Source organism: Numenius arquata, chromosome 1 (genome assembly GCF_964106895.1).
Source record: "Numenius arquata chromosome 1, bNumArq3.hap1.1, whole genome shotgun sequence".
Taxonomy (NCBI): Eukaryota; Metazoa; Chordata; class Aves; order Charadriiformes; family Scolopacidae; genus Numenius; species Numenius arquata.
In genome coordinates, this window is record NC_133576.1 from 112,235,911 (window position 1) to 112,260,316 (window position 24,406).

Here is a 24,406-nt window from a genome sequence, read left to right on the forward strand (position 1 = left end):
TGCACTAATATAGTTGCTAACTTTTTTTTTTTTAATTTTTTAATGCTACTTGATTATCATCACTAAAACTTTTGAATTTCAGTATACCTTCAGCTTTTCTTAAAGTACGTTTATTTAAGCCTAAAAATGCCCTTTGTGGATTGTTGCAGAATTGTTGTATTTACGATCGTAGCAGTTTACTAAGCTTAATAGGCTTGATATAATTGTGGTCCTATGATTGATGTCCAGTTCATTACATATTTTTTTGTGGAAACAAAAAATTTCTTAGACTAGAAAAAAATTGTTTTGTACAAATAATTTTTTCTTTAGCAGCTGTTTTTGGTTTTTAGGTCTGACAACTAGAGTTTTCAGAGGATGTTTTTTATCTTGTTTTTATCTTAATTTATTTAAATCTGATTATTTTTCTCATGAATCTTACTTAATTCATTTTTTAACTGTTCTATGTTTATTATGGTAACATCACTGTTATGTGATACTTAAATGAAGATATGTTGCGATACATTTTCAGAGGTTTTATCTCTTAAGTTAATCCTAACTGTGAAAGCATATACCCTCTTCCTTGCTTAGTAAGAAACAGTCATTTCAAATAACTTAGTAACATCTATTGATTAAAGTAAAATTGCCTTGTCAGGGGGAATACTTCTGTAGCTTTACAGCTGGCCTGCTGCTGGCCAGAAACAATAGATCTCCTTGAATAAGGGTTAGCTGTTGGAAGAAAACCTACCATCACCACCAAGAAACCTTCCCCCAGCTTCTAGGAGAGCATAATAAACTTGGACAGCTTAATCTTTTCTGGGTCTCAGTGTCTCATTGTTCCTTCCTATCATATGGACTTCGTATATCATATTGAATTAGTGTTCACATACTAAAAAAGTGTGTGATTGATTCTTTTCTTCATTCTTTGTTATTTACGGATTGTGTAATTTTAAGACCTGATATAAAACAGACATATCAACCAATTATATATAATATCTCACACTGTAAGATACTAATCTAAAGGGGTAGTAGGGTGGACAAAGGCAGCTTACTGTATCCCTGAAGCTGAATGCTGTAATTATACTGATCTGCAGTGTCTGCTTTTCATTTCAGGCTTTTGAGGATCTTAGCAAACTGATGGAGAAGGTATGGCACGTGTCACTTACTCAAGTAGACTTATACTTGTTTTCTCAGTTTTAAGCGTGCTTTTCTCTGTTGAGCTGGAAGTTGACTTATCTCTGTGCCTTTCTTGATAGGCTAAGGAAATGGTGGAGTTATCCAAGTCAATAGCTAACAAGATTAAAGAAAAACAAGGTGACATCACTGAGGATGAGGTAAATTAATTTTGTTTTCAAAGTCAACCGAAATATTCCTATGCAAAGCCGAAAGCTGTTGGTTTAATACATGTAATGTTAATAAAGAACACTTCATGGTTGGTTTTCTTCATGTTTTAATTGTACATAAAGTAAAAGTGACTTGCTTGTTTGGTGTTAGCTTTTCTTTTGACCCTTTCATAAAAGCAAAGATTTTATTGCCCTTGTGTAATTTTTTGTATTTTTGACCTCTGATGGTCAAAAATAAATTGTAGTAAGTCTTCCCTTCTCATTGCTAGTAATTGACTTTATTGGTAGTAAATCCAATGGATTTATTCACCAAAACTGTTTTATAGTAATAAAATCAAAGACTTTTAAAAACCAGATTCATTCACTAGCTGATGTAGTAATTTATTTATTCATTTGTTTAGACTATTAGGTTCAAGTCCTATCTACTGAGTATGGGCATAGCTAATCCAGTTACTCGGGAAACGTATGGATCTGGTACACACTACCACATGCAACTGGCGAAGCAACTCGCTGGAATCCTGCAGACGCCATTAGAGGTAAAGTACATAATGTTTGCGCCAGCATTTGCCGTGTGTTGCTGAATTTTTATGTAACTGTCTTTCGGCTGTAGTACTGTGCCGCTTTTTAAATTCTCAGATTTAGCAGCTCAGCTGCCTGATACTCAGTGTTCATGGAAGGAATATATATCCTCTTTCTAAATAAGAAATTTTAAATCTAAGTTAGAAGTTTTCTTTGGAGTAATGGCATCTCAACTTCTAATTTGTGAAATATCACTGATATTTAGAAAATCGTACTAGCAGTCTTTGTTCTATTTGAACAGCCCTGTGTTCATCCCTCACTGCAGAATACTACTTTTTTAAAGAAAGAGTGAAACAACATTGAGTTTGAAAATATAAGTAGTCAGTCTTTGAACAGCTTAAAAATGGCATATTTTGCAAATATAGCACAGTTATTACATAGGTTACTCCCTGTTAGTAATATCTCATATTTTAATTTATCTGAAGCTATTTTAGAATTTAGGATTCTCACCAAAAAGTTAGATTTCATGCTGGAATTAATAAGGCTATGTGTCTACTAAAAAGCATTCTTATTACAGTATTTTTGTGACAGCTGTGTGCTACCTACAGAATGGAAAACTGAGTGTATCTGAAAAGTAAAAATGGTAAATTGATTGATAGATTTAACGTATTGCAATTCCTTGTTTCAGAGATTTATTCTGTGCTTTAAAATAAAAGTAACTCGCAGTCTTTGGATATAGTATCAGTGTTTTGCATTTAAAAATTATTAGAGAAAGGTAATAACAACTTACCTCTCAGGCTAGAAATACGTGGTATTGCCTTTTTTTCATTAAAGTCCATCATTTAGTTCCTCTGTTTTACCTGTTTAATCAGTCGAATGCAAGTTGAGATACTGTGTTTACTAGATTAATACTGTTTCTCTTACCAGTCTTGTGCTTACCACAGGAGCGAGGAGGGATCATGTCACTTACAGAAGTGTACTGTCTGGTAAATCGCGCACGAGGATTAGAGGTGAGAAATGGGTTTTATTAAATATTTTATAAAATGTACTTCAGTGATAAAGTAATTAAAGAAAAAAGGTAAAACTGTTCCCTACTAATTGCTCAGTCAGTCTGTCTGTCTGACAGCATGAAATGATCAACCCTTTATTAAAATTAGAGGTTTTTACCTTTTTCCTTTCACCTTCTTCCATGTAATGTTTATGTATCCTCTATAAGTTGTCATAATGCATGCTGCTTTTTATAATACCATATAAAAGGGAAAATCCATCCTTATCTGGAAAGAAAACTGAAAGGGCAGAAAGCACTAAAGAATGGTGAATGTTTTTTTGTTTGGTTTTTTTCACAAAATACATCAATTCTTTCTATAAACAAGGCAAGAAGGATTATTGTCGAACACACGGTAAAGGAACAAAAAGGAGCATAGAAGCCAAGAAAATAGACTAGACAATAGAAAGGAAGAAATTTAACAATATTGTGTAGCCCAGTGTATTTTATAGCTGTAGTTATTAAAACTGTTTGTTTTGGTGTTATGCTATATCCTTGAAATACAAGCTGTGAATAAATATGTTTTACTATTTTAATAGTTGCTGTCTCCAGAAGATTTAGTAAATGCTTGCAAGATGCTGGAGTCACTGAAATTACCACTAAGGTAAGAGCTTTACTGATGTATTTATAAAACATGGCACTTGCAAGTGCTTGGCTGACTTAATACTTTACCTGCAGTAGATTTTTTTTTTGTTTTTTTAAACAAACTCGTCCTTTGCTTAAAGGATGCACCAACATCAACTCTATATTAAAATATGAATTTTTAACTGTGGTTCACTTTGCTGGGAAGACAATATTCTTTTCAGTTCCATTAGAGTTTTTTCAGACTGGGAAAAGTGTTTAACTAAGACCAGATGTACACCCTGCTTTTTTTGGTCTCTTCAGATTTTGAAGACACTTTTAATATTAAGTACATTTTACAGAGCTTTTTTCTTTTGTTTTCCTTTTGTAATGTGGTTATAGGTGTGGATGCATTAGAAATGTGGCCATAGGTGATGTGTGCAGGGGTTTTAGTTACTTTGACTCTTTCTTTTGATTTTAGGCTTCGGATATTTGACAGTGGAGTGATGGTGATTGAACTCCAGTCTCATAATGAAGAGGAAATGGTAGCTTCTGCTTTAGAGACAGTAAGTGTGCTTCATTTCCTTCAGTGTTCTGACCATGCTGGGGAAATTTAAACACATTAGGTATAAAAACTGGAGGTACAGGATTTCCTTTTGAGGTTTTGAAATACAAAATATTCCACTTCCAAATCTTCTAACAGTAATAGCACTTTTCAACTTCAAAGTGCTGTGCAGGCAATAATCTTAGTCATTGCTTTCTCCTTAAGGAATAAATCACTTTTCCGTCTCCTTTCAAACTTCATTAACCTTCAACCTTCCTCCAAATCTTTTGCGCTGTAGGATGAAATTCATGGCATGTATTAAGCACTTAATTTAACAGAAGTGGACTTCAGACACTGTACTCAATGTGGTTGAAGGCAGGGAAAGTAGCTCTTAAATCTTGACATAGGCAGCTGTTTGGTTTGGGTTTATTTCATAAAATAGCACATTGCATGTATAACATCTTGTACCTGGGTTTGCTGCTGTGAGGAGCGTTCAGTTGGGAGTAGCATGTATAAAATTAAGCTAGCTGCTAGCTTCATCAGAAAGAAAAAATAGTATCACTTTTTCAGTGTGGTAAACCTTCTCGGTCTTGCTACCTCTGGACTCTTTAAAAAGTCCTGCTATCCCATTACTTGATGCGTTTTCCTGTGTCTTTTTCAGTGGGATGTAATTTCATAGAGTAAAGGCTGATTCAGTGTATCCGAAGTTAAACATCAAAGTCAAAGAGGCTTTGACTTAGGCAAGAAAAAGTAGAGCTATCACAGACACCTTCTCACTTGATATGTGAGGTAGACTCTTCAGTGCATTTTGCATGATTGTTATCATATAGCTTTCTCTCATCAAAAAGATCTTTACGTAAACATGTATAGCTGTCTAGGAAGATCCCATCCTAAATGATGAAAACTAAAATGCTTAAATCTTTCAATATATGTTAATCCTTTCAGTTTATTTTCTTATATTTACAGAATAATACCTAGTCCATTTTGAGTTTTTTATGATTATTTTTGTTTTCTAATTAATTTGTTGCCTTCAGTAAGAGTGCTTATCTCTTTGAAAGGAAAGGAAAAACCTTTTCTTGGTAAAAAATGAGGTCAACTGCAAAAAACAAAGGATGGTTGATTTATTACCAAAGTGACTTTTTTCTTTTATTTTCATAATATGAGACTTTGACTCCATAGAAAAATCTAAGGTAGAGGCTTTGAATGAGGAAGGTGAGCCAATAAGGGAAAGGGAAGATGAGATCAGACTTGCGGCCAAAAGCACCCTGTACTTAATGTATAATGTACAGTAACATGAAACTTCTGAGAAAAAGCAAAAGGAAGTCACAGAGTTTCAGACAGGAGGGAGAGGTGGTTTTGAACGGCTGGTGAAGACAGGAAATGATAGGGAAGTCAAAGGAACCCAGTCACCCTTGACGAGAGCAGTAGTTTGGGAAGGAAAGATAATTAATCACCCGTATGCATATGAGATTGTATAGCTGACTTCCGTTACTCAGATTTGATCACTTAGCTTCATAAAATCTCAAGTTAGGACTAATTTAATCTGAGTTTCTGTGAAAAGGCTACTGCTGAGAATGCTGCAGAATAGACCCCTCCCCTCCCAGTTATGTGGGAAGCAGGAAATGGCAACTACGTCTGGATTTATAAGTTTGCTTGAATCTGAAGCAATGGAGAAATGGAAGAATTATTAATTTGTAGGGTAATAAACCACATGTTTTTATGGGAGATTCAGTGCAGTAATAAGCCCTGGCTTGACATCTAATATTTTAAGCATCCGCGTGTCCAACCTATGTGAGAAGGTTTCATTTTAGCACCTATCAACTAATGTGGTTGAGACAGTGAGAAGGAAGTTTTGAGTGCCAAGACTGAACTTACCTTTTGTGTGATTTGAATGTGATGGTGGCTTTTTACTGATCCCACTACTGTCCCATACTCCAGGGTGGAGTACCAAGATTTTTTTATTTACTGTGGGTAATGGGGATATTTTAAATGAACTCAAATTATGCACCTTCACCTGAGGTAACTTGAATTTATAAATCAATGACCTGTCCTGAACTGCTACCGTTTATTTCCTTGCTCAGTCTTCACTGTTTGCAGAACCGCTTAGTACGGTTGGGCTGTGTGAATACTGATTGTGACCATAGACTGCAGTTTGTGAGCTATTTTAATTTTTCCACTTATTTTGTCCCAAGGCATTGTTTAAAAAAATCTGAAAGAAAGGGTACCGTGCCATTCTTTTACAGATTTAACTCTTTTCTGTGTTCCTCTTTTATACTTGGCAATTTTCCCAGGACACACAAAAGGCATTTTAAAGGGGAAATACTCATAATTATTTGTACTTTTTTAAAAGACAAACAAACTAGTTGTCTTCATAAGGGATTTGCTACCAATTTATCGCTTCACAAAGCTAAACCTGATACAGTAGCTGAGAGAACTTGATTGTTCTTTTAATGCCATAGTTTGTTTATTTGTGTGTTTGTTTTTTTTTTTAAAAAGGTATCTGAAAAGGGTTCTCTCACAGCTGACGAGTTTGCTAAGCTGGTGGGGATGTCTGTCCTCTTAGCCAAAGAAAGGTAAGTAGTAATTGCTGTGTTTAATAACACCTTTGTTATCATGTTGTCCTTAAGTAATACAGCACATCTTCTTTTGGTTTCTCCAGGCTGCTTCTTGCTGAAAAGATGGGCCATCTTTGCAGAGATGATTCAGTGGAAGGCTTGAGATTCTACCCAAATTTATTTATGACACAAAGCTAATGAAGTTCGTGTACAATTTTTACATTTAACAGCTGAACATGAAAGCAGAGGGCAGAACCCTTCCAACAACAGACTGTAGAATTTTTATTTTGTTAGTCAACTGCAACGGTAACAGCAATGGACATTGCAATTCTTTACAGTTCTCAGGTATTTCACATGCTGAATCCTCTTACGTGGAACTGAAAGGAATCACCAAGTCAGAAGAATGTTAATTATCTCAAGCCGGCTAATTCATGTTTCAAGTTTTATTTGATCTGCTCCGTAGTTTCTTATTTCAAGAGAAGTCAGAAGAAGATTCCACCCAAGTGAAAGTGGAGAGAATATCCCTGTAGTCTGCCATGAGGGTTGGTACCCAGAAGACAGGTTACTGCGTATTCCAATTTCACTTTGTTTATGTCTAGAGTAACAAAGCAGGCAGATGTATCCGCAGCGATAAGAAAAGTTACTTTGGTGTGTGCTGAGGTATAAGGAACAAACCAGTGTAGAATAACCCCTTCTCCCTGAAATGATGAACGGTTTTCTAAGAGAGGATCTTGGGCTTCTTGTACTTTAAGACAGAAAGAACCTGCTGCAGGAACGATTAACATGTGAATCTAGAAAATATGGTGTTTATTTTGTCATGTCTTATGCTAATATCTCAGATAGGAGCATTGTTAGCCCAGACTTCCTCCCTTCTCTTTCCTTGCCATCTTCCTTCCTGTCTCACTATGTTGCACTTGGGGTGCCCTTTCTCTGTCCTCTCTTTACAGGCAGTGTGGAGTAGCCCGCTGTCACTCTACCAGACTCTGTGCTTTAATGTGCTTGGTCTTCATCTTGTACTTTTAATTTGTAGTAGATCATTTGTTCGTTTTATCAGCCTGTTATCTTGTTTTGGAGAGACGGTTCATTTGCTTATATCTCACGTACAAAAATTAATATGCTTTCAATACTGAAGGAAGGAAGAAGACCATCTCCCTGTGCTTAATAGTCATGAGGTATCACATTGTTTGCTATTCCAGTGTTCCCACTGAATGCAGTTTGATAGTCTCAGCTTTCATAACTCCAGTGGAGTTGTTATATTACTCGAAGAGCTGTTGTTGTGATAATAATGGTAAGTGGATATTTACAATCCACATCACTTAAATTTTTGGCATTCTGAAATGACCAGTTTTAATAAATAATGAAATTCCTTCAAGGTGTGGGCAAGGACAACTTATATGTAACTGCACTGTGGTTGTAATGGCCAGATTGACATTATAAAAAAGGAGAAAAAGGCTTTTAATAGCCTGAAAACATCTTCAGGAATATTTTGGCATTACCATAGCTTGGACAAGGATTAAGAGCCTGTTAAGTTCAGTGTAGAGATCCCTACAGTGATGGTATTTTTGGTTCTAGGATGTTCATTTAGATCCAGGGAATTGTGTCCTCTTATCCTTGTCACAATCAAACTTTTATGCCGTGCTTTCTTTAGGGCAGTTTTGCTCTGTTTCATGAAGGTGCTAAAACTAATGTGTTTAACACAGCTGAAGGTTCCACACTGTTCTCACTGTGTTAACCATCTAGTACCATCTCTTCAGGAGCCTCGTGGCTTGCTGCTTTTCTTCATCCTCACCACACCCCACAGAATAGATCTATGCGAGGTACACCAAGCATCACGCATTTAAGGAGGAACTGAAAAGAGAAATTCAGAAGCAAAAAGCTGTTTTGTGACAACTGTTTCTTTTGTCCAATACCCAAACCTGTCAAGGGAGACCAGGGGTTTATGGGCCTGAACTTCTCCCCACAAGAGGGCATGTCTTCTGCAGAAAGAACAAAACCGGAAAGCAAATGCCAAGCGTCAACTCCTAGCCTCTGTTGCTCCGACCCTGAGCATTTCATTATCTTAATTAAGCAATAACAATACAGCCTATTTAGAACGATGGTACGTTCTCGAGCTTTTCTTTCCCAAGATTTTTCCTTGGTTTTTTTTTTGGGGGGGGTGGGTTTTTTTTTTTCCTACAGGGAAGAAATCTATAGGGTAAAGTGTAATAGCTGGTTTAGAATGTCAACATACACATGAGAAAATGACTACTAGAAAGTGATAAAAAATTAAAAGATTTTCTAATTAGACTGTTCTGTCATGTTTTTTTCTTCCTAAATGTTTTGGGCAGCTTTAAAGTCTTTACACATCAAAATCTTTTGGTTCTGTGGGGCAGGTTTTTGAAACACATCATATTTTTGCTGTCTCGTTTTGTAGTTAAAAGGGTACAAGATAGTTTTGATCAAAAATTAAACAGCAGAATGAAATGTAATTAGAATGGCCTAGTTCTGTACCTGAGTAGCCTGTGCCCCATCCCAGCCAGAATCGCAGAGGTACAGATGTCTGCACAAGCACCAGTTTCACGAGGGAGCAAGTCTGAGCCCGAGCCAAGGATGCATCCTGTGTGTCCTGTGCTGGCGTTGGGAAGGCGTTTGACACATTGGACTGTGTTTTCCCAGCTGAAAGACAACAGAAAACATGCATCTGATCCCATAGGGAGAGCCAGCTGTTGGGGAAACAAACAGAGTGAGGTGTTTACGGGTGTGCGGTGTCAGGGGAGTACATCACGCTGTCCTAAACTCCCGTTGCCCACTCCTGTTTCCTTTGGTACTACCAGCAAAAAAAATCCATTGGCTGTACTGAAGCAGGATTATTGGGGAGAGGAAAATGTAGGAGTTGCCATTCTCACAGATCATTCTGGTTTAATACAGAAGGTGCCTACATGAACCTTCCATGTTTTGATTATTCCTAGAATATTTGTATCACGATACAAGAGCATTATCTTGTTTTGCCAGGGCTGCCCAATTATACAGTGCTTTGAACAGGGGTTTGTAATGGAGGGCTGTTCAAAAAGCGCTTGGTTTTTTTATGGAGCAGTCTTCAATGGCGATTACGTTTTTTGTTTGAAAAGATTGGCCTTTTTATACCTCTCAGAGGAAAAAAACCTGCTGCTCAGGAATCTGTACATCTTTTCTGTTTCTCCTTTGCCTTTGTTTTCGGGAAAATTATTCAGCGTATGGAAACATTGATCTAACCTGAACCATATTGCTGAAATGCAAATATTTTTTTTCTCTGAAAGATAGATATGTATGTATGTGCATTTGGACGTCTTCAGAAGTGTGTCTTTAATAACAACTACTGGTTGCATATTGATCAGCTAAACTCTTCAACGCTCTGTTCTTCTAACAGGACTTTGACAGTTTATCCAAAGGGCCCAACTGTGCTTCTTGTAAAGTTAGTGGAAGTATTGTCACCAGTTTGATGAGGACAGTACTGGGAGACAGCATGAGCCTGTTGCTGTCAGCAGAAGTTCCTCCTTCCTCAAGCCTGGCAGGCTCATATGCAAGTGGCCAGTTCTTTCAAAATATTTACACACTGAAAAGGCAGGAATGGCTGATTCACAATTATTTGTGGATTTGCTATGAAATCATCATTTTCTTTGGGAGGAATCCCCTCTCCAATGTTGTTTTGGGTTTTTTTTTCTGAGCTAGATTCACAAATCTGACAATTACATTGCTTCTCCTAGTAGTTCCCATTTCATCCTAATTCTTAGCGCTTCAGGCATTCACACGAAATACAAGACAATACAAGTTCCAGGTCGTCTTCTGCTGGGAGGACTTCAACTATCATTTTGTTCTCCCACGAATGAGCTGCAGGTACTCACGCTAACAGGATATTCTGGGCCCGTCTGTTGGCAACGTTCGTCTTTATTTTAAGGAAATCCTTAAATACTTAAAAACACCCAACCCAACAATCTCAGGCACTAGAGCATGCCCTGAAGTGCCATGTCTACACGTTTCTTAAATACCTCCAGGGATGGCGACTCCACCACCTCCCTGGGCAGGCTGTTCCGGTGCCTGACCACCCTCTCAGTAAAGTAATTCTTCCTAATATCTAATCTAATCCTTCCCTGCTGCAACTTCAGACCATTTCCTCTGGTCCTGTCATTATTCCCTTGGGAGAAGAGTCCAACACCCACCTCTCTACACCCTCCTTTCAGGTAGTTGTAGAGGGCAATGAGGTCTCCCCTCAGCCTCCTCTTCTCCAAACTAAACACGCCCAGTTCCCTCAGCCTCTCCTCATATGACTTGTTCTCTAGACCCCTCACCAGCTTGGTGGCTCTCCTCTGGACACTTTAGGATACTGGCAGGCTTGAGAGTCATTTTTCTTTGTGTGTTAAAGTATTATTCAAATATTTAAAAACCACCAAAACACAAGAACTTCAGGAGTGAGTGAGGAAACCTCAGTTTCAGAAAACCCCGTGGCCTGCTAGTTAGCACAGACTCGTGAGACGTAGACTTGACAGAAACCACCTGCTTCATGTCCCTGCTCCAGACCAAAGACCAGGATCTTGGGTCTCCTGCTTTCCCATTGGACTGTGAATGCTGAGATTTCAAATTCCCGCTAATGAAAGAGTGCTTTAAACTCTCCTCTGCTCAACGGTGGGCAGCAAATCTCCCTTATGAAGAAAGGCTGAGAGAACTGGGACTCTTTAGCCTGGAGAAGAGAACGCTGAGGGGAGACCTTATCAATGCGTATAAGTATCTGAAGGGTGGGTTGAAGGAGGAGGGAGCCAGACTCTTTTCAGTGGTTGCCAGTGAGAGGACGAGGGGCAACGGGCACAAGCTGGAACATAGGAGGTTCCACTCAAATATGAAAAGAAACTTCTTCACGGTGAGGGTGACAGAGCCCTGGAACAGGCTGCCCAGGGAGGTTGTGGAGTCCCCTTCTTTGGAGATTTTCAAGACCCGCCTGGATGCAGTCCTGAGTAATATGCTCTGAGACATGCTCTGGGCAATCCTGCTTTGGCAGGGGAGTTGGACTAGATGATCTTTATGATCTTCCAACTTTAAGATCTTTCAGATCTTCCAACTCTAAAAATTCAGTGAAATTCCAGGTAAAAGGGGGTGGTACTGCTGGAATAGTCACAGCACTCCTGTGAACCTAGTCCTGCTCTAAGCATAAGGCTCCGATTATTTAGGCATTTTGCATTGTTTTGTTCAATTCAAAGTATTTTATGGAGGGTTTCACTTAGATGATGATGAATTATCAACAAAGTGATCTCAGGAAGTAAGTAAAGGAAGGGACTGATATAATCTAAATGCTGTATTTTTGAAGTCAGCAGTCAAACAAATCAGCCCTCCCATGTCCCTTGCTTCATACATGCAGAACACTCCCAGAAACTCAAAGACAGAACTTCTTATTTTCTTTTAACCAGAAAGTTTGCAGGAGGACACACGCTGTGCGAAGTCCTCTCTTTTCGCAAAGAACAATAAAGGCAGCACAGTTGCACAGAATAAATCTGTGTCTGTTGCTGGTATGGTGTTTGTACTCTGTTTATTGAATTATTCACTTCATGTAGGTAGAATTCTTTTCAAATGTTGCCGAAATATAACAGCATTTGACACGGTATACGAGAAACACCTGTTCTTTCAGCCAGACCCAGCAGTGGGGCGTGCGTGTGGCACCATTCCCCCGAGCTTCACTTCACATCGGATGGAGAATTTGAGGTGTGTCCTTAAATTGCAAAGATACTCTGGTTTGATCCACCCGTGAAGTGAGAATGGCAAAACTCCCACCGACTTCAAACCCCAGTCTTTGTTATAATTATCAAATGTTGACCAGTTAACAGTTCTGAAAATGGGTGTATCGGGAATGGCTGAGCTCTGACGGGCAAGAAGGAAGAGCTTAAAAGACATTCTGGAATAAGATCACAAGATGTTTTGGTCTCTTCAGTAGAAATACCGAAGCAGGCACAACTGTTGCAAAGTGACTATTTCTGATCTTTCTGCATTCCTATTGTTTCTTCCACAGTGTTTTGGGAAAGCCCGAGATAAGGATAATTTCTTTTTCCGCTGGGACTCTATTTATAGGCTACAAGGCCAGAAGAGACTATTACGACCATTTCACTTGACCTCTCGGGTAACAGAAGCTGTAGGACTTCCCTTAGTTGATTTGCGTTTGAAGTAGAACACAAATTAAGTTTTAGGAACAACAGGAGATTCTGGGAAATCCCACCATAGCTCTTGGCAAATTATTCCAATGACTGTTACCTGCTGTAAATATGTTTTCTGTGTACATAATCAGAGTTTATTTAGTTTTGGCTTCCAGCCACTGGACCTTATATTTAATAAGAAGTCCTTTATTAAGAGTGAGTTCCCTTCATGCCAGGTGTCCTGGAACATAAGTAGACACTTTCCTGCAGACTTGCTTCCTCAGGGCTCGTCCTTTGCACTACGGTTGTGTGATTATTTCTCATAGTGACAGATGAATTTCACGTGATAATCTCCATTTTGCTATCAATGGTAACTTCTGTCTCCCTGATTTTCCTACAAGTTTTGTGTTTCCTCATAGCGATTTGATTGAGGTCTTATTTCTTGCGCTTGGTCGTACTACTTTCAGGTGGGACAGTAAAAGTAACAAGTGACGTCTTTCTCTCCTTGAAACCTGTGGGCAGCAGCACAAGAAAACTGATGTGAGGGTGGGAGCTCAGGATGAGCTAACAACTCGGTACCATCCCCGGATCTTTGTAATGTGACCTAGGAGGGAACTGCACATCCTATAAAGCATGTCCTGCAGCCTTTGTTCCTAGATATGTAATTTTATGGGAGCTACATTAAAATACGTATTGTTTGCTGAAGCCCCACTTGCTCAAAGACCTGGGCTGCTCAGCGGTAGTGACCTGCCTTCGGGACTTAGCATTCTCCCAATTTGTGTGTTACCTTAAAACTTAAGCAGTGACGATGTGACATCCTCTTTTAGGTCTCTAATCAAAGTTTTAATTTGCTGAAGCCTAATTCATGCTTAAATCTTTAGGTAAATACATCCCGCGTAAAGAGGATACCTTAAAATGACAGTTTGAGACCAATTAGTCAACACTTAACACTTCTACTGTGCTAATTTTGCAGCAATGTCCTTGGTGGAAATGTTGGGGGTTACCAAGTCAAATGTTCTATGGAGATGTAAAGTATTATGACATCATACCTTCACTCACCAATCTTCTGACTTTATCTAAAGTACATTTTAGGGCTACAAAGATGATTAGGGGCCTGGAGCATCTCTTTTATGAGGAGAGGCTGAGGGACTTGGGTCTTTTTAGTCTGGAGAAGAGAAGACTGAGGGGGGATCTGATCAACGCCTATAAATACTTAAAGGGTGGGTGTCAAGAGGACAGGGCCAGTCTTTTTTCAGTGATGCCCAGTGACAGGACAAGAGGTAACAGGCACAAACTTGAACATTAGAAGTTCCATCTAAACATGAGGAGGAACTTCTTTACTTTGAGGGTGGCAGAGCACTGGAACAGGCTGCCCAGAGAGGTGGTGGAGTCTCCGTTTCTGGAGACATTCAAAACCCGCCTGGCACGTTCCTGTGCAACCTGCTCTAGGTGGACCTGCTTTGGCAGGGGGGTTGGACTAGATGATCTCCAGAGGTCCCTTCCAACCCCATATCATTCTGTGATTCTGTGATTTTCCACCAACCTTTGTCAAGTGGCACTAGTGATGGTATTCCCCCTTTTTATTACCAGCTTTTCCATCCCTGTGTCCGGAATTCGGGTAAGGCTGACAGGTCTGAGGCAGCCTGGGCTGCTCTCACTTTACAAACCAACCAAACCACCAACACCCCACACATGAGTACTCATCCAGTCGTCTGAAACCTCTACAGCATCTCCAGACTGATGGGAAAAAACAATCTTACAGGTTATCGGATGCGAATTTATCCAGAGCTGCTGATTTTAAGATGTTTAACTGGAGCTGCTCTTATTTTACATTCTCAAGCTTGCATTGGACCAGAAAGTATTTTGTTGCCATCCTGGAATATGGCTCAATCACCTGTTTTCCTCCCCAAAACAGAACAGAAATATTTATTGAACATCCACGCTTCTTTTGCATTCCAACTGACAAGTCAAATTTTTCACGTAGTGGTAGACCAGTAGGATAGCTACCGTTCTTTTGTTTCAAATGTATATTAAAATCAGAAAAACTTTCATCACTCAACACTGCTGGCTGCAGACCTCATCTACTTTCAAGTTCTTTACCAGTTTTCTGCTTCTAATTTCTACCAATTCCTGACAGTTTTACCTTTTTTTCCACTTATTTTTATTTAAATACCTTCTGTAGTTAAATTATTAGTATTCTTGCCAGTTTTCTTTTTTTTTTTTTAAATAGCTTGAGAAATTTTCTTGAACAAGGAGGAGGTACCATTTCCAGAAGGACACATTTCAGCTTCTCAGTGTTTCCAGCTTTCTGAAGTTTCCCCCTAAACCACCAAATATTTACATTTCTGTTTTGGCCCTTACCGTGTTCATCCATAACAGATGTATCCCAGCCAGCTCCACTCTGGGGGTTTCACAATTAATTCTTCTTTGCCAGTGCAGATGAGGGCAAAGAGAGATTTCTCTTGCTCGCACGTTTTTCTTCCAGAGTCAGGATATTATTACTGCTCCCATTAGGAAGCTTGAGGTCATGTTAATATGAGCAAGAGGAGACTTTTAGCATATTTTGCATAGACAGAAATCAAACCCGGTGTCACATCTCTCCCCCTACGCGGAGCAGAGAGGGAATCCGGTAGGCAGCCTTTCTGCTTTCACACCTGGTGGTCTGTAGTCAATATGTGCTACTACATGATCTTGGTTTTATGCCAACGGAGAAAAAGGACATTTTCTTCCCAACCCAACTGTGCTGGCAGGGGAGAGAGCCACAGAGCAACACACCACCTTATGCCTACTGAAAACCACCAGCACAGCCAATCTGGTGCTGGTGCCCTTCGTATAAATACCCTTATTTTGGTTTGGGTAAAATGAGGGACATCAGTTTCGGCTCGTGGCTGGTGTCAACATGGCTGCTCTGGCCTGGCGAAGCAGTCACCACACGTGCAAGCATATTCTGCACAGCTGTCAGCAGCTGGAAAACAGGTGATCCTGCTTTTACAGGCCAGGATGCTTTTCCCTGCCTGTCACAGCTGCCTTTAACGTTTCAGCCGTGGGGGCCACCTCAGCACAGGGGCTACCTGGGGTCTGCGCTCAGGTGGGATCCCTCTGCACACTCCTCGCTTGTTTATCGCACCGGTGGCCGGCACTACAGATCAGCAATTAAAGCTCCCTCTCTCTTTGTATCCTTTGGTGTCTAAATTCATTTTGTTCTCAACATTATGGTTGCAGGCCAAGCAAGTATTTGTCTGCTCCCTCTTTCTCGTGTCCCTTCTGTTATTAGTTTCTCGCTCTCCAGGGAGACCGACTTTCATGGCAAGGAACCCGGCATTTCATCCGCCCCTCGCCAGATGCCTCAGAGACCAGCTCCGCCGAAGTACTTTAATGAAAAATATGTTCCTGATGAAATTTGGACGGCACGTTAACAAAGACAGATCTTAGTCTTTAGCATCACAGCAGGTGCGTTGTGTGCAAACACAATCCAGTGTGCTTCAAAGGGTTTAATAATGTAGTCTCTGTATTTATCCCGTGCTTATCCTCCTGTTACCTGGGGGGCTTTACAATTTGTATCATGTAATCACAGGGGCTGGCTTGTGTTTTTTTTAATCACTATATTTTGGACTGTGTCCCCTTTTGGATATGTTGACACAAAGGTGAGATGGGTCTAAAAGAAGGCACGGAGAGGGAGCACCGTGACCTGAGCTGCAGTCGCGGTTTTGTTTCTGGCTTTACAATTTGAGCATAATCTCAGTGAATCGGTTTACTCTGGCAGAAAAATGAAGACAAAGCCTTTTTCATCAAGAGTGGGAAACAAAAAGACCAAAGATCACTCATAACTCATAAAATACTCTAAGGCCGTTGCATCAAAGGCGCTATAATAAGTGCAAAATACTGCGATATGAGTAAAATATCTTTCCACATGTTCTAGACTCCTTCCTGCTGTGTGGATTTCTTTATTATTTTCTCCTCTGTATTAGAATGGAGGAATGACAATTTTTTCTTAGTGATTAAGTTTTTAAGAAGTTGTGGTCATAGAGGAAAAAAAGCCTGGCAAACACTCACCGATGTAAGATTTTTCAGATGTTAAATATAGGGAGCGAGTGAGACCGGCGTGTCAGTGCCGGGACTTCAGCACACGTTTTGAAGCAGGGAACCATTCACCACACGCTTCCTCTCCTCTGAACTTCCCCGTCATCTGTAATCTTCTTAGAGTATTATTTTCTTTATTACCACACATGATTTATAACCTGTTTAATTCAAACCAAACCCAGTGCCACGACACCTCTACTTGTAAACCTACCTGACGGATGTGAAAGGAGCTCCTGGCGTGACTGTGTACCTGTGCGCCTCGGCACCTCCACGGTGGCACTGCCTGGTGCCGAATCTTTGCTGTCCGTCACACAGACTGGGATTGGGCATGGGAAACTCCTCGGCATTCAAAGGAAGGGTTGAGCTATGTCACCGCAAGAGATGGAGCAGACTGTGCAGCTGCAAGCGTCTGATGGTGAAATGCGGTCGCCTTCACCTGTTAGACTGGACACACACGCGTGTGTATCCCTTCTCCTCCGAAACATCAAGCAAAATCTTGCAGACACCAAAAAGATGTCCAAGTTAAAAAAAACCCTGTACAGACCTCTATTAAAACAAAACAGGAGAATATTAGGAATTCAGATTGTTCAAATCCAAATGTTTAAAAAAAGCCTGGAAAATCTTTATGATACGTAAATACTTCATTCTTTGCTGTCCAGAATACTGTCCGAGTTCCTCAGTAAGCGTTTCACTTGCTTTCCTGAAGGTGTTTGACGGCACTCCAGATGGCAGTGTGCCTTTAACCACCGCATTAACCACCGCAGACCCCAGCGAGCATGTGGAAAAGGGTTTGAGCAGAGGCTGGAAGCGGGAAGGCAGGGGACGACGGGGGGATAGGGGGGGTGACAGACCTTTTCAGCTGCTCAGGCTCAGCATTCGCGTGGGGCCAAGACACTCGTGTTGCATGGAAGTTGTATTTTCTCAGTCATATAGGCGATGAAATTTAACTAGGAGCAACATTTTGGAGTAATTTTGGATGCCAGAAGTTGACAATTACTTCTTGGGCCTTTATGCTGTGCCCACGCTTACTGTAGATGAATTAGGGAAAGGAGGAAGATTCTTTACACGTAACATCAGTTGATTTAAATGCCCCTTGAAATCCTTCCGCAGCTTTGTGGGTGTGTGGGTATCCATCGGTCTGTATTTAAATCACAGACTCCACGACAGGGAAATAAATTTAACTGTGGTATGAGATAAATGGGTGACTCTGTTGCATAAAAACAGATGGAAACTTTTCTTTTAAAGGTGTCTCTCTGCAAGAGGATAGTTTTATCCTGTCACAATAGTCCCTGAATACTGTCCGTGAACACTGGGCATGACAAATACCCATGCATATATGAACTTTGGCTGCAGATGGAGCCACGTTAAGGAGCCAGGACTGTTCTTTCCTGCTGATGACATCTTTTGATGCCTCATCTTCAACAAGGGCAAATGTAGGGTCCTGCACCTGGGGAGGAAGAACCCCAGGCACCAACACAGGTTAGGGGTGGATCTTCTGGAAAGCACTACTGAGGAGAAGGATCTGGGAGTCCTGGTGGATAGCAAACTTTTCCTGAGCCAGCAATGTGCCCTTGTTGCCAAGCGGGCCAACGGAATCCTGGGCTGCATAGGGAAGAGTGTGGCCAGTAGGTCGAGGGAGGTCATTCTCCCCCTCTGCTCCGCACTGGTGAGGCCACAACTGGAATACTGTGTCCAGTTCTGGGCTCCCCAGTTCAAGAGAGACAGGGAACTACTGGAGAGAGTCCAACGTAGGGCAACTAAGATGATTAAGGGATTGGAGCACCTCCCTTATGAGGAAAGGCTCAAATTGCTGGGGCTCTTTAGCCTGGAGAAGAGAAGGCTGAGGGGAGACCTTATCAATGTTTACAAGTACCTAAAGGGTGGGTTGAAGGATGATGGAGCTGGAGTCTTTTCAGTGGTTGCCAGTGATAGGACGAGGGGCAACGGGCACAAGCTGGAACATAGGAAGTTCCATTCAAATATAAGGAAGAACTTCTTTATGGTGAGGGTGACAGCCCTGGAACAGGCTGCCCAGGGAGGTTGTGGAGTCCCCTTCTCTGGAGATTTTCAAGACCCGCCTGGATGCAGTCCTGAGTAATGTGCTCTAGGCAATCCTGCTTCAGCAGGGGAGTTGGACTAGATGATCTCTAGAGGTCCGTTACAACCCCATATCATTCTGTGATTCCATGATCTTCACTGCTCCAAGTTGGCTCTGGAAAGCATCGCCCAGTCTGCCCGCTGCTTTCTTCATACAGTAATGACCAACACCAGTGCCTGGCTCTGACATACAAACTCGTACATAGATGGATGCCTTTACCAAAGCCTTGGCAGGAGGGGACTCATTTTGTGGCGAGGACTCGCCACCGGCCAGAAAGGAAGCTTGTGGAGAGGTGCAAGGGATGGAGACCACCACACATCTGTGGAGAAATGGCGACTTGGGCCAGTGCGACAGCCTGGCCTGGCCTCCCGAGGGCCACCTCAGCCTGCACCGCGGCTCTCCAGCTTCTCCATCACCGAAGGGAAGGCCATGATCGTTCACCCGGGGGCGACACAAACCGCGAAGAGAACTGTTGGAGGCCGCCCCTCACCGGGGCAGGGCGCTCACCGGGGCAGGGCCGCTAACGGAGCCCGGGACGCGTATGGAGAACGGGACCCCGGCGCCACCCTCCCTCGGCGGGCTGCCCTCACCGCGTCCCTCCCGGGGGCCCCTCTCCCATCGGGGCCGCCACACCCCGGCGGCGGGCGGGAAGGCGTGTGAGGGCGGCGCGGCCCCGGCGGGGCTGGGCAGGGCAGGGCTGGGCCTCGCCGCGCCTCGCCGCCAGGGGCGCGGGCTCCCCTCGCCGCCGCCCCGCGCCCCGCTGACAGCCGCCCTGACAGCCGCGCCGCCATTTAACCCTCCCCCCGCCGCCGGCCGGGCCGGGCTGGGCGCTGCCGCCGCCGCCGCCGGAGGTGAGTGAGCGCCCGCCCGCCCGCCGCTGAGGGAAGGATCACGCCGGTGCCGCGGGCAGCAGCGGCGTGGAGGTGAGCGGGGGTAGCGGGCGGAGAAGGGAACGGCGTCTCCCGCCCGGCCAGAGCTTCCCTTTGACGGCGGGGCGGGCGATCGCGGGCCTCGCTGAGGCGCCGTCGGCGGGGCGCGGGTGGGCTACCCCGCGACGGGGGTCGCTTCCCCTCGCCCCGCCGCGGGTGAGGAGGCGATTGAACCGCAGGGTAGCGCCGGGCTACCTCAGGCTGGGTGGTGACCAGCGGGACGGAGCCCCGCCGGCAGCGGCTGGGGGACAGCCCGCCGGCCGCCTGCGAGGGGTGCTGAGGGGACCGTGCGGCGTTTGCCCTAAGGCTGGGTTGTTCAGGTTTTTAAAAATGCCCCTGTGAGTTCAAGGTTCTGGTTTCGTACGTGCCCTCTGCCTGGGTTTTCCCTCTGGTTTTCCCTCTCCCCGCGAGGCAGGGACCGTCCCGCCGGGTGCTTCGGCGCTCCCGAGGTGCCGGTGGCACCGACGCGTAAAGTAATTGCCATGTTTTGGGGTTGTTTTTTTTTTGCGAATCTGTGGTAAGTAGGATTAATTTTCAGCGTTTTTCAGCAGGTTTAGGCATTTCTACTTTATATTATCAGCCGCTAGATGAAACCGGGCGAGTCTATGACAAAAATTCAGTGTAAAGCACGGGAGACAGCTTCCCGGTTCTCTTTTTAATACTCAGACTTCGAGATATTTCAGACCTGCTTATTACACGTATTTCTTATTATTTCAGCTGTGCAATATGTATTCCCCATACTGTGATCATTAAGGTAAACTTGACCAAAAGCGGAATTCTAGAAACAGTGAACAATATATATATAATTTTATTTTTTTTTTTAAGAAATCTAGAGGGGAAAGGAAAGAATGGATGACTGCATTCCGTCCCTTATGCCATAAGGGGTGATCTAATGTATTTGATTCTTTGCATTCATTATTTATTGTAGCTTGGACACTTTCCCAAATCTCCTTATGCTTAATAAACTTATTTTCACTGTACATTTTCCAAAGTAAATCTCATCCATCTATTCAGTCTGCTGTAGCCCTTAGGTTTCAAAGGACGGATGTTGCTGGCCAGCTAGCTCCTGAATTGCTGAGTTGATATCAAAAGGAACTGAGAAATCCCAGGATTTTGTGAGATCAGACCCCAAATGTTGATGAAAATAGCTTTTACCAGCTAATTATTGGGTATTTTTCTTGCACAAAGAGAATCTGGTGCTGTCAGTTTCAGTCTGGTGAATTTAGATGCATAATTTTAATAAAGCCATTATCTGATAACAATGTAAAATTGTCTGATGTGTAAATAAGAATGAAAGATGCCTTTGAGGATGTCAGCTCTAGCCCCCTGCTGTGGCAGACATCGCCTATGCGCTTTCCTTGCTAAACTCATCTTCCGAGAACTGGCATATTTTTGGCCCTGACCACTCTGACTGGTCAGCAGTGATACCATTTTGATAAAATGTGATGCACACCTGAGGTGCTCCCTCTTTAATGTTGAAGGGGGAGGATTATATGGGAAGTTCTGAAATTCCCAGCAGGTGGTAACACTTCAATAGCTGGCTAATCCCACATTGCAATAAGCGAATGCTGGTTGAAAATAATTAATCTCTTTTCTACCATACAGATAAAATGTCTTAAATTTGCGAAAATGTTGCAGATACACATTTCTTTCTGCTGTTAGGGCTGCTTGGCGTCCCTCAAGTGAAATGTAGGGAGGATTTAGGGACTTTAAGGCTTTTCCATCTCTAGCCTATTTTACTGCCATCCTGTCCTGCATAACCAGAATTGTGCAAATTTCGGGTTGCAAATACAGCTGAAAAATGTTTACTAATAGAGAGCTACTAAGGAAACTCTTCTTCACCTGGGATTGTGGTTTTTTTTTTTTTTTCCTTTACATTCTGGCAGCATTTTGCTTGTTTTATTTTAAATTCCAATAGATAAGTGGTTTTTTCTGTCCCTGGGTCCATCAGGGTGGCTGGGGTATGCGCCGCTGTTTGGGGAGGTGGTGGGCTGATTCCAAGAGGATCAGTCCTCAACCTGACCCCCCCACTTACTCCTTCCCTGAGTCCTTCTTGTGTCTTCTTCCCACTTGTGCCCCAAGTCATGGCATGTCCCGTGCTGTGGCTGGATCCACCTTCACCTGGAGCTGTGGAGCCTGGGGGACAGGGAGGGACAGGGCTGTGCTCGCTGTGGGGGAGAGATGAGCGAGGACAGGCCTCTTCCCAACTCCTGAAAGAGGATGGAGGGGAGGGCTCAGCTCTTGCCGGGGATTTGCGAAGAGGAGGAGGATTGAGGATACCTGTGGCAAAATAGGGGATCCATCAGTGGCACTCCCCTTCATGTGAATGAGGCTCCAGGGCACAGAGGTGTTGAGTGCCGTGAGTTTGTGTTCTCATTATACTCCGTGCTTGGTCATGGAGTAGCTGATTAATTCCTGATGGCCCTTTCTTAACTGCAGGGCTTACTTGCCTCTCACCTCCCTTATGAAGGGAGAGTAGCTGCTGCGTGCTCTGCTGTTGCAGCTGATGGAGCTGGTCACCAGTTAGCTGGGCTAAATCAGCAGGTGACAGCACTCGGAAGGTTTGTGAAATGTCATGTCTGCTCTGTGGCCTTGGCTACTGCTGCAAAAAGTACTTGGAGTCATAAATCCAGTTGGCGTGTGGTTTGTTGTGGTCTTGGGATTGTTTTTTTTGTTTTGTTTGTAAAACCAAAAGGATCACCAAATACTTTATGATTTTAATGACATAGTGAATAGGGACCTTATTTGAATAGATGAATGTATGTGACTCTACTAGTATATATAGCCTATTCTGTTACTTCTTTACTTGCAAAAAAATATTGTAAATAAAACTGTAAAATTCATCTTTGTTTCTCACATGGTTTGGTGCCTGTAAACCTCCTAGTTCATGGTGGATTTCTTCTTGTAATACCCATACCAGAGACTGAGGTGCTATTTCCAGTGGAGAGCTATGACACAAGAAAGCTAAGTGATGTGACCAAGATCGCACAGGAAATCTGTTGCAGGGCAGGGACTTGACATTTTCCTGTGTCGTTTGTGTTACATACAAGCCCCTTGGTCTTCATTTCCAAGGCCCTTTATGGCTTTTGCCCTTCTCATCTGTCATTTCCAATTCCCTTTGGAGAGGAAATCTTCCACTTCCAATCAGCCCATTACACCGTCTCTTGGAAGAAGAAAGCGTCTTTTTATGTTGCTGTGCTTCTGCTGCGTCTCACACAATAGAGCCTCAGTTCGTGCTTGTCCACGGGAGCAATAAATTAAAAAAGCCAATTATTCCAAGTCTGATAGCCTTCTCTGGTCGATCATTTTTCATCTCATTAAGTTAATGAACTTGAGGTAGAAGATCTGAAGAGAGTAGAAACCATTTAAGATGCACTGTCTGCCTTGAAAAGCAAAATTTTATGCGAGTATGAAAAGTGGAAGACTAGTGGAGTGGGGAGCAGGAGACAAAGATGTGGAGAGTTTTGAAGAAGACCTAAAAATGAGAAGAAATCTAGAAAGAAGTTGTCTTAGGGAATACTGAGAGGAGAGGGGATAAGTCTGAACTGGGTTTAGAGGCCAGCATAAGGCCTGTCCAAAACTGAGGTGAGGGGAAGGGAAGGAAAACTGGAGGGAAGAGGAAGAAACCCGTGGGGAAAGAGAGGAGAAGGAGCGGTGATGCTACCCCAGAAATGGGGTAGCGATTCTTGCATTCAAAGCTGCTCTTAGAATTGATCTAGCAAAGGGACAAGATCTCAGGGAGGCTTCCTGGAGACCCTTTGATGGAGGCTTTGTCCAAAGGCAGGGCTGTTTTGCAGCCCGTAGCCTGAATTAGCTGTGGGTGAGGTGGGAGGGCTCCCGCTGCAGCGCAGTGACCGCAGAGGGTAAAGTAGCCCCGGGCTAGGCTTCCAGAGGTACCTGAGCTCACTAACTGGAAGTTAGTTTTGGTACCGTGTCAAATACTCCCATTTCTGGCCTGGGTGTTGCCTGTGCTGCACGCCGGAACCTTTTTCCCAAGCGAGCCAAGACAGCACAGAAGGAAGGAGATTTTGGTCTGATGAGTGATCAGCGTTACAGAAACACCCAAGGGCTTTCAGCTCCATCCCTGGCCTTGGCTAGAAGGAGTCCCTGTCCTGAAAAGTCTGCGCTATAGATACAGAGCGGGAGAGGTGGGGTGGGAAAGAGAGGAGCAGAGTTAAGGAAGCAGTTTGCTGACCTCGTATGCCTGGCAGTGGCAGGAACAGGACCAGAAGTCAGGTCTCCTGCGCCTCCTGTCAGCACCCTGTCTTGACCACGCCGGGTCGGGCTGACGCACACAAATTCAGATGCAAGGTGACTATCTTGATTGAGAGTGTTCTCCCATGCAGGCTTTTTTTCTTTCTTCCCGGGGATTTATTCTCCCTTCCACAGCTCCGTTTCCTCTCTGCAGCGTGTCGCTCGTTAGGCTGAGATTAGGATTATTTGAATTTCACCTGTCAGTGTGTGACTCTCTGACAGAAGTATTTGTAAAAGCCATTTGAAGAATGCGCAGCTAAGAAAGTTAGAAATGGAAAGGACCCATTAAATCATCCAGCACAATCACAGTTGTGGCCCACAAAGTGTTTTTTCCCCTCTTTATTTCAGAGCAGTTTACAGCAACGCTGCCT

The 24,406-nt window shown here is 42.9% G+C and overlaps 1 protein-coding gene across 2 annotated transcripts in view; it reads left to right on the forward strand.

Annotated features, from left to right (window-relative positions):
- VPS36 (vacuolar protein sorting 36 homolog) overlaps positions 1-8,828 on the forward strand; it is a 20,756-nt gene extending 11,928 nt beyond the window's left edge. Inside the window, exons 7-14 of one of the 2 annotated variants that reach the window (XM_074155882.1) lie at positions 1,090-1,122; positions 1,233-1,310; positions 1,721-1,855; positions 2,783-2,848; positions 3,423-3,487; positions 3,926-4,010; positions 6,485-6,561; positions 6,648-8,828. In XM_074155882.1, the coding sequence (XP_074011983.1) occupies positions 1,090-1,122; positions 1,233-1,310; positions 1,721-1,855; positions 2,783-2,848; positions 3,423-3,487; positions 3,926-4,010; positions 6,485-6,561; positions 6,648-6,741 (633 nt within the window). In that variant the 3' untranslated portion in view covers positions 6,742-8,828. The remainder of the gene's footprint in view (positions 1-1,089; positions 1,123-1,232; positions 1,311-1,720; positions 1,856-2,782; positions 2,849-3,422; positions 3,488-3,925; positions 4,011-6,484; positions 6,562-6,647) is intronic. The other variant, XM_074155969.1, reaches the window with a different exon arrangement.
- Positions 8,829-24,406: the final 15,578 nt, after the last annotated feature.